General features: G+C 36.5%; 1 protein-coding gene across 2 annotated transcripts; it reads left to right on the top strand.

Annotated features, from left to right (window-relative positions):
* Positions 1-6,921: 6,921 nt before the first annotated feature.
* On the top strand, positions 6,922-10,013 carry LOC130933127 (probable plastid-lipid-associated protein 11, chloroplastic). 2 transcript variants are annotated; one of them, XM_057862649.1, is made up of 3 exons: positions 6,922-7,543; positions 7,784-7,853; positions 9,746-10,013. In XM_057862649.1, the coding sequence occupies exons 1-2, from the start codon at positions 7,056-7,058 to the stop codon at positions 7,851-7,853; spliced, it is 558 nt and encodes a 185-aa protein (XP_057718632.1). In that variant the 5' UTR covers positions 6,922-7,055; the 3' UTR covers positions 9,746-10,013. The 2 variants fall into 2 exon arrangements, with proteins under 2 accessions (XP_057718632.1, XP_057718631.1); XM_057862648.1 differs by having other exon boundaries at positions 6,923-7,543; positions 7,784-7,849.
* The last annotated feature ends 562 nt before the right edge of the window (positions 10,014-10,575 follow it).

The following is a 10,575-nucleotide window of genomic DNA, read 5'->3' as shown; positions in this document are numbered from 1 at the left end:
TCTTAGAATCTTTTACTGTCATTATTTCTTATTTTGTCTTCCAACTCATCAACTACCCGTTTTTCATTGGCAGACTTACAATGCAAGTTTTGAGAAAAAGTATGCTCATTAACAAAAGTTTTTTCTTGGTACAGTAACTTTGCCACGGACAATTTTCATTATAGTAAAAGGTTTTGCATTTAGTTGAATCAACCCTTGAAAAAAATACTTCTCCCAAAGTTAATATTAAACTTTCTTATGGTTTTCTTGATCTGTTATAGAGTCTCAAACTCCATTTCAAGCTCCAACCTCACATCCTTAACAGGTGCATCGGTATTGCCCTGTGAAAATGATCTTCCTTGGTCATCTTCATCACTTGCAATGCTGTGGAGGTCCTCTGACTCATAGCAGTGAACACCAGGTTCATCATCTGAGTATTCTCCTTCATCTACTGGAATAAATACTAATGGAGGTTGATTCGGATCTATATTAGGGGATAAATGTTTGTCCAGTTGGATGGAGTCTCTTAGTAGATCTCCTTATCTGTTTCTTCCTACTTCCTCTAGTAGCCTCTTCTGTGTTGTTATTCTGTGTTTCTGGAGCATTAATTATGGCAGATGAATTGGTAGAAGGGGTGTTGGTCGGGGAGGGGGTTGGCTGTGGTTCAGGCATAGTTTGAGAGGAGGGTTGATTTTGTGGTAAAGGGACATATTGGGTAAGCAATTCATCTTATAGATTGTCAGAGTTAGAGGGTGGTTTTATATACGTTAATGACTTTGGCTAGACATTGTTGTCAGTGTCCAACTGCACAGATGTGTCCCCAAATTTTCATGGTCAAGGGGAATAGATGTTGCTGGATGTGTGTTTGGTGTCGCAGATTCTTTAGATGCAGGTTGTGTAGGAGGTTGCACATTTGGTTCAAGGAGTTGGGAATGTGTTTCTAAAAGTTGAGAGGTGACATTTAGTGGTGATTGTCTGTTCATAAGGTCCTCAAAATTCTGCTTGTTAGGTTCAGGTATGGTAGCCAAGACTAATGAATTTGGGCTGGAATTTGATTAGGCCTTATCTGTAACATGGGTCTCCTCTACACTTTGGGCCTTAGTTTGTACTCCTTCCAGTTGAAGAGTTCCTCCAGGTCCTTTTGTCTTCTTTGGAGTTGAAGTTCTCCTAGCACAAAATTTTCTCCTTTTCTTTAATGGAGTAATATTAACCTCACCTGGTGCTTCTACACCACCTTCGTCATTTGTATCTATAACATCTGTTTGGCTGATGGGATGCTCTGTGTATAATTCAATTCTATGCCCATTCTCTACAGTAGCTTCATACATCTTAACAATATCCATGTCAAGTGGCAGAAGCCTCAAACCACCATTAATTTCCATTTTAGGTTGTCGCCAGTAGAAATTGGAGATAATTGTATACCCAATGTCTTTCAGTAGATCACTAATGATGAAGCCATTCAGAGTATCCACGTTAACTCTCCCCACCTCAGTAATTTCACCTTGTATATAACACAACTTGCCATCTGACCCCTTTCAAATCTACCTCTATGGTGTATCACTAATGTGAAATGCGTGGTGGTGGCGATTTCTGTGAATAAAAAAAAAATACATAATCATATCTTCTAATATTACCCAAACACTTAAATGAATAAATCATCAAAAAGTGAATAAACCATCAATAAACATAATCAGTTTATAACATTACCCAACACCCAATTTTTTTCAAAATTAAGAAGGCATAAATAAAACATAAAAAAATAAACAAGCCATAAAAATACACCTACTATTTTTCCAAATTTTTTAAACTGAAACACTATCCCCATAGTGACAAACTCTATACGATCAATAAAATGAAAAAAAATCCTAACTTCAGTTAACAATTTCATGGTGTACGAGTTCAGCAAAAGGAAAAATTGGTAACTAAAATGAGAAATTAGACACTAGCTTTATAGAAAGATGGCTTACCCCTCACTGTGGTAGTGACGACTGTCTTCCAATCGTCTTGACACACCCACGCCACGAAAGGATCACCATCGGACCACGATTGTGGATTTTGGAGTGGCCGCCTTCAACCTTCAGATTAGTTTTATTGGAGTCTAGCAGGTGGTTCACGTCTCTCTCTGCTAGGGCAAGCAGAAAAGTGGTCAGGAAGAAGATGGAATGCCGCGAAATGACCTCTAACTTCTCGCTCCCTTTCCTATATCCACATGGAATGTTCTTAAAAAAATAAAAAGTAAAAATCAAAATCCAGGTAAGCACTTAACGTGCCATGTTGGCTTTTAAGTTAACAGAGCAAACGAGTTAGTGATGTCTGGGTACTATTGACAAACGGACCCAGCCTTTCATGGGTACAAAGTCACTTTTCGTTTTCTATGGGTACTTTTGTCAGCGTTCGTAAACTTAGGGTGTGTTTGGGGTTTATGTTGGGAAGGAGAGAAGTTCGTTTGAGTGTCTTGAATGTTCTATTTTTATGTTTGGCAACTTTTTGAAACTCTGAACTGAGAAGTGCTTTCACCTCTGAACGTACGTTTACGTGAAGCTAAAAATCAAGCTTCTGCATTCACGTTGGGAAGGATGATTATCGTTAGAGAGATTAGATGAGAAATTTATTCCTTTTCTACCAACCCTACCCTCCATTCTCTTCTATAAAAAGGATGCAAGTAACCTATAACTTTCACAGTAATTTTTTGTGTATGTTCTTTGTTCTATTTTTTTTCATCAAAATCTTTCAGATTTGTTTCAATCACTGCCAAGATAAAAATTTTAATTTTTTTATTATTTTTAGTATTCTCTTTCATATTTTGATTTTTATGTTTTATATTGTATTTTTTTATTTATATGATAAATATTTTTTATATTATTTTTTAGTGTTTTGATGTTTTTTTTAGTATTCTATTATATTTTTATTGTATTTTTTATTCATATGACAACTGTTGTTAATATAAATTCTTATTTTTATTATTTTTTATGATATTTTATTTTTATTTTTTGAACAAAAGAGCTCAACACAATAAAGTAGAGCGACAGAGTCTCAAACAGAGACACAACCATCAAAAACAAAGAAAAAAGCCTAAGAAAAATTCCTAGTGTTATCTCCGCCATTGCCATCAATAACAAAAGGGATCCAAGTTACACCATTCTCTGTAACTAGTCAAGGATCTGTGAAGCATCTCTTTTACTCCGGATTCCTTGTTATTAAAGATCTGCCGGTTCCTTTCTAGCCACACATTCCAAATAACTGCAAAGAAACATATGAGCCACTTGTTACGCTCCTCTTTCCTATTAGCAACGCCTGTCCAACTCTCAAAATGTTCTTTCAGTAAACTTGGAATAGACCTGTCCTGACCTTTTCTGTCTTCAATCTGTATGACCTCGTTAAAGTCTCACATATAACATATCGGATCTTGACATAACCTAGCTACAAAGCTCAGTTCCTCCCACGCAACCAGTTTCTCCATCCTAATATGAGCACCATATACTAAACAGAATGCACAGTTGAACTCATTTTTTAAAAGCACTCCTTCAACACAAAACCATCTTTCTCCTTTGTAACAATTATTCATTTTAAATTGCATGTCATCCCACATTAACAATAGACCCCCAGATGTGCCTTCCAACCCTACAAACTCCCACCCCACAACATCACTCCCCCAAATACGTACTACATCAAACTTAGTCACAACTTGCATCTTAGTTTCATCCAACCCTAGCATGTTCACTTTTTCCTTCTTTTTTAGTTCTTTCACCATACTCAATTTCCCAACACCCCTTAACCCCATAATATTCCAAGAGCCAAAAATAATTTTAAAACTGTTTTACACACCTTTTTGAGATTTTTAGGTCTACATCGTCTCGCCTTCTCTTTCTGCTTTGCTAATCTCCTCTTCTGAGATAATGCCTCATTCTGTTCTTGAAGAATTGCCATGATGTCATCTTCATCGTTATACTGTACCAGCTCCCATGTCCTCCTATTCTCCAGCATCAGCTCCTCCCGTTCCATATCCTTTTCGTCACTGCTTCCCGAATTACCGACACTGATGTCCTTAGCACACCCAGTCTCGACACTGCCTTTATCAACCCCCACACCTTTCAAGTTTAAACCGTCCCCAAGCGTGTCATCTCCATGTTTAATCAGGCTCTCTTGCGAACCGGCAGTAAGTTTCCGAGGCAGTAAACAACGCCCCTCTGCTTCTTGGTCAGGCTCGCCGTCCATGGGAGCATGCTGCCCCGCCATCGGCGGTGTTGGACGGAGCCCAAGCGATAACACGGACTCCATAGGAGGGCGTCCCAGCAGTTGTAGATCGAGGGTAGCTTCCAGCGCTGTAGGTTCGACGACACCCTTCCCTCTACTACCCCCTCGCTACTTGCTGTGTATGAGCGCAACCACGCTTTGTGGACCTGTAGCGCCGTCCAACTGAGAGGTCTCCCCTTCAACTTGAGGTGGCATCGCGGCGCACAACCCAAGGAATGGAGCGTCTTCAACCCTATAAGCCCCTGCCTAACCCGGATTCACCAGCTCATCTCCTCTAGCAACTTCAGCTTGAGTAATAGCGTGAGTTGGGCTACCAGCTAAAGGAATGGAGTCCAAGCTCACTCCTTTGGCACAACTTTCACAAAAAACCGTTTTAGGCCTCCTAAGATGTTTGCTTTGGGTTTTTTTTTTCTTCCAAGTGTCATTTTTCTTTAGCCCATTATTTATATAATCACAGCTAATTGTATTTTTCTGATTCAGCATCATTAATAATCAAATCATTATATCCCATAAAATCCTCACTTCCCTCTAAATTAGAATCATCAGTTTCTCTTGCTATACGAATATGAATTGAATTGCAATTAATCCATTCATTCAAAATATTCTCTGGAATTACGACTCTACCCTTGTCCATTTCTTCCTTCTTTGGCACCGCCATCACCCTCTCAGCCACCGGATCTCTACTTTCCACTAGCATCATGGCGCTCGAACTGCTAGCAACCATCTCGCATGCTTTTGGAAGACGAGAATCACCTATCTCTTCAATCTTGCATTCTCCTCCATAACTCTCACGACCAACCTCTTTAACCAGGACATCGAAACCGCTAGTGCCAACTGTGACATCAATTCACTCGTTGATGATGTCCATGATACAAGTATCAATTTGCACTCGTCCCACACTGAATGAGAGGTAAGATTCTGTAGCTTTATCACACCTAATCACTTCTCCCCATTGGCTTCCTATTACCTTAAACGTCTCCACTGACTAAGTATGTAGTGGAACACCAAAACATTCTATTCAAATCCTTCGAGTTTCACTACGCTCCTCCTCATCCCATCTCCATACGCTATGAAATAATTGCAGCATGTTATTCATTTTAAACATGTAAGCTTCTTCTGCACTCAAGACACTATCAAAAGTCATGAGTGCCTTGTACGCTCCTAGTTTTCGTACTTGCACCACTTAAGGCAAATTCTTCTCAATCATAGACTTCAAAGAAGAGAAGTCAATAGCTTTTGTCGTCCCGCCTATTAGGCTCCTTTGTAGCAAGACCAGGTTCTCTTTTGCCACCGAAATTTTCATCTTCTTCGTCCACCCATTGCCATGTGGATCTTCTTTTTTTTCATCATTTCTCATCTCTTTCACTTTCTTCCTCGGGTATCTTTTGCTCTCCTCCTGTTGAGTTTGAATATTCTCAACATTATGGATGTCACCCGCCTCCTGAAGTCTCTTACTACTCGCCACTTCATTCATACGTTGATACCTAGCTTCTCTGACTGACACAACCTTCCCCCGTAACCTCGTTTTGTTCATCTCCGTAATAACCTTCATGACTCCATTCTTTGTTGTAAACCGGATGAACGCAAACACGTACAAATTATCATTTTTTTATTTTCGTGAGATATAAATATCATTTATACGTCCCGTCCAGTTGAACAAGTGGTACAACTCCCTTTTTGATATATCTTCTGAAAGATGATCTACAAAGATAAAGAACGGTTTATTTTCCAAGCGACGGAACTCTTCTCGATTTCAAACTCTCGGATCTCTACTAAATTGCCTAGTTCTATCCCTCCCGGTGTTTCTCACCCCTTCTCTCTCATCTTCAAAAAATCCCACCTATAACATGTGGTTATGATATTATTATTATTATTTTTTGTTTGTATAAATTCTTTTTTCTATCTTTTATTGTACTGTATTTATGTTGTGTATAATTTTTTTTGTTTTTTATTTGGTTTTATTCATATAAATTTTATTTACTTCTTATTGTAATTTTGTTGTTCATGTAATACATGTTGTTGGTTGTAATTATTATATAATATTTTTGTATAATTTTTTTTTTGTTTTTTTTTATTTTTATTGTATTTCTTACTGTACTTTATTTTCGTTTTTATTATATACTAATTATAAGTAACAAAAGAATCATAGATAATAAAAATTTATAGTCTAAAATAATACTAAAAAGAACATAAAACATTTTTTTTTGTTTGACATGATAAAATGTATAATATTCTCTTTCATATTTTTATTTTTTATTATATTTATTTTATGTATATAATAAATATTTTTTATATTATATTTTTTAGTATTCTGATTTTTTATATATATTATTATTTTTTATTGTTTTTTAGTTCATATAATTTTTTTATCATTTACTGTTCTTTATATTTAATATTTAATATTTAGAATATTTTTTTAATTTTTATTTGGCTTTGTTCATTTTTATTTTGTTTATTATTGACCTTTTTAGTAATTTTTTATCTAAAAATAATTTTAAAAAATATAATCTAAATAATATTTATTTTATTATAATCTATTTTGATACAAAAATTTTCAAACAAAATCATATTAATACAAATTTACTTTTCATCAAAATCAAATTTGCAAAAACAATTTTATACAAACTTCTCTTTACAAATTGAAATCCAAACACTCAATTAGTCCAACTAACTAGTTCGACAAGTAGATTTCACTCCATTTCTGAACCGCCAATTTTTTCAAGGAAAAGTTGAGACACTTGATTGAATTTGAAACACCCACCACACTGACTAAACGCCATGAGACTCACAGCCACGAACTCCCTTCCCTTCCACCCGTGTCCATGGCCACCACAACCCTCCTTCTTCCCACACCCTTCAAACCCCAAACCCCTAATTCAAAACTCTCCGTCCCTCGTTGCTACTCTCACCCAAGGTTCACCTGCTCTTCCGTCACCGCCCAATCCCAATCAGCCAGGGAGCGCCTTCTCGTCCTAATTTCCGACCAGGACCGCGGCCTCAGGACGCAGACTGACCCTGCGAGGCGTGCCGCCATCGTCGAAGCCATCGATGCAATGGCCGAACTTGGCGCCGGAACTGTGACCACTGACGACTCACTCTCCGGCACGTGGAGGCTGCTTTGGACCACCGAGAAAGAGCAGCTTTTCATCATCGAGAAAGCTCCCCTGTTCGGAACACGTGCCGGCGACGTGTTGCAAGTCATCGATGTCCAACAGAAAACCCTCAATAACGTCATCACTTTCCCTCCCGATGGGGTTTTCTTCGTCCGTTCCGGGATTGAGATTGCGTCGCCACAGAGAGTCAATTTCAGGTGAATTAGGGCAAACTACTGCTTTTGCAACTGGAAAATGGTATTTTAACAAAGTACCTCGAAATATCACAAAAATTTGATAAATTTCGCCAAATTGGTATAAAACTTTTTGTGATTTTGGAGGGACACGAGCATCTTTTATTCCTGCCGGTGCTATTATATCGGAATAAAATTCTTTCGATGAAGAAAATTCATGTATTGTTGTTCAACACTTTTAAAGTCTGACATTGGTTGCTTTAGATTTACTAGTGCAGTATTACGTGGGAAGAATTGGGAAATACCGTTGCCGCCATTTGGACAGGGTTGGTAGGTACTTTAAATATACAGTGTAGTTGAAGTAAAATGTTAGTTATGTTCGGTAGATTTACTTGCTGACTGATTATTTGTGTGTTTGTGTTTACTCCTTTTAGTTTGCTTTTACTGATGAAGCTTAATTGAGGATTTAAAAACATAGATTAAATGTGAAGTTATCTTGTCCAGTAGAGGGTTAGTTTGGAATAACTTCTGAAGCATGAATTCAAGAAATTTAATTTTTTTATTAATTTATTTTTATATTTTTGTTTATAAATACTGTCCTATTTCTGAGACCTTATTGGTGTAAGTGTTTTTTATTTTTATTTTTTTTTTATACCTTATTGATATCCTGAGACATTATTGGAGGCAGCTTAAATATTTTCCCCCCTCTTGGCCTCTTCATCATGAATTTGTCTTCTCTTGAAGATAACTCAGATCAGTTTTCAGTTTTGCCATAGATTAATAGTGTTACATAGTAGTTAATATCAGGCATAGTGTGCCAACTCTTTCTTAAGATATAGCAATGACTTGCTTTGTGGAGAGAGTTTGGCAAAGAACATCAATTTCCTTAAGAAAGAACGGAACATACAATTCAAACACACTTCATAAATCTTGAGAGTTTCTAGAGCTACATTGCATGATATTGTTAATCACCCATTCGGCTATACCTCATACTATGTATAGACCATCCTTTGTAAGTTTAGTTCTCCCGATGTGATTTGATATCTAATGGCCTTTGAGGATAGGGCAGAAGACTTGAGCTCACTGCTGTCATTTTTTACCATGCAATATGGAAACTCTGGGTGGGAAAGGGGCAGATGGTCCTTGGAGATAAAGGAGGCCGAGAAAAAGATGAAAAAGCAAAAGGGGAGGAATTAGGTCCGGTGTAAAATTGGGAATGAGTTGTTGCAGTACTAATGAGAGGTGTAGATGGAAAGCTTTCATACTAACTTGAAAGGGGATTGGGTTTTTAAAGTACTTAGTACATATCACAATCCATATTCTTTATTCAAAATTAGTTTGAAAGGGGAAGATTTTATCAATTTAATATTTATAAGTCACTGAATAAGAGAATTCAATAAGAGAAGAACCAACCAATCCAAGAAGCCTCCAAATTATTCAGTTTATTCAATCGTGGCCATCCAACTTGCCATCCTCAGACAAGCACCTAGAAAATACCTTAACCACCGGTTGATAAATCAAGCAAGTCCACAAACTCGTGTTATGTGAGAGTAAGTTTTAAGACCCTAATGCAGAAACCTTAAGGATACACAGATAATGAGCATTATTCATTTAATGTAGAATCAAGATCGAAGAGAGAAGAGAAATGATGATGAAACTTGAATTGATTGAAGATTAGGGGTAAAAGAATATGTTTGGGCATTCTTATAAATAGGTAGATAGTACATCTCCAAATTTGTTGTCCTTGAATTAAAGGTATTGAACATATTAGTCCCTAAACAGATGAAAAATCTTTGCATAGTCTTTGAGCATTAAGAATTTGAGGCATATTTGTCAATTCTGATCCTTAACCACCATATATAATTACATATTAGTAGTATCTAAAAGGAACAATATGATTGATATTTTCAACACTTAGAAAATATTATGTGGGATTACATTTCCAAGGACTATTGTGTATGGCACTGTTTTTCTTAAGGAGAAATTTTTGGGGTTTGCTCATAGAAGAAACTGTACACAATTGGTTAAAATCTTACATGGCATCCCAACAGTAGAAATAGTTTGTTGTGTTTTCCAGTCTTTTAGAGAAATAATGATCTACTTTCTAAGCTTTTTCTTCTATTTGTCCGATCCATCTCTGTTATCTCCTGTTTTATCTATTTGACCAATAATAGGATGCCTTTTCTTCAAGTTTTAGTGTTTTACTTTGTTATCCTGTTTTGGCAGGTTTGATACTGTTTACCTTGATCGTAACCTTCGAGTTGCGAAGGATATCCGGGGAGACTATTTAGTTGTAGACCGGGCTTCATATAATTGGAAAGAATGAAAGGAGGAGTCTTCACTCATTGTATGTGCATATTCATTCAAGAATACTTCTTACTCAACCAGTTGTGCTACCTGCAAGTTTCAGCTTGATAGACTTTGTTGAAACGTTTCAATTTCAGAAAAAGTTGACAATCATAATGCAATACATTCTCATGCTACATTTGTGCTATTTCCATTAGCATCAGGATTAGTTTTCTAAAGGGTTAAGCTTTTTAGGGGTTGTAGAGAAAAAAGCTGAAAACACAACGATGGCAAAACAATACAATCCAATGGGTGAATGTCAGACTCTGACAATTTTTCTTTTAAAAAGTGATCCCAGCTATTCATATTAGAGGGGCATAATAAAGTTATTCATTGAGTTCGTCAATTTGGATGAGTAGGATATTGTTAAAACTAGTAACAATGTGCCATATGAAGAAACAAGCAAGAGGTAAAGTTCTTAAAAGAGAAAAAGCCTTGTACCAACAAAAACAACATAGAAAACCAAAACTAAGGAGTTCCGGTTGATAGAAGTGGATGGTAAAATCTTATACATCATTTGTTATGAGCATTGTTATGTAACATTTGGTTTTATTCTATTTTAACAACTTGTTTTATTTCTCATGTCATCTTATAAAATAAAATTTGTATAAGTTCAATCTTTATCTTATTTTCAATGCATCATTTTTTGAATTTACAGTTTGTTTGAAAATTATAGACATTTTGGGACTGAACATCTGAGCTCAACTCTG

Source organism: Arachis stenosperma, chromosome 6 (genome assembly GCF_014773155.1).
Source record: "Arachis stenosperma cultivar V10309 chromosome 6, arast.V10309.gnm1.PFL2, whole genome shotgun sequence".
Taxonomy (NCBI): domain Eukaryota; kingdom Viridiplantae; phylum Streptophyta; class Magnoliopsida; order Fabales; family Fabaceae; genus Arachis; species Arachis stenosperma.
Note: the sequence above shows the minus strand (reverse complement) of the source record. Positions and strands in the feature narration are given on the sequence as shown.

What these genes read in the sequence shown, in the direction of transcription:
- LOC130933127 (XM_057862648.1), top strand. Translation starts at nt 7,056, where the DNA reads ATGGCCACCACAACCCTCCTTCTTCCCACACCCTTCAAACCCCAAACC. An exon ending in CCACAGAGAGTCAATTTCAG is followed by an intron (nt 7,544 to 7,783) that starts GTGAATTAGGGC and finishes TGGTTGCTTTAG; the next exon opens with ATTTACTAGTGCAGTATTAC. An exon ending in CCGCCATTTGGACAGGGTTG is followed by an intron (nt 7,850 to 9,745) that starts GTAGGTACTTTA and finishes CTGTTTTGGCAG; the next exon opens with GTTTGATACTGTTTACCTTG.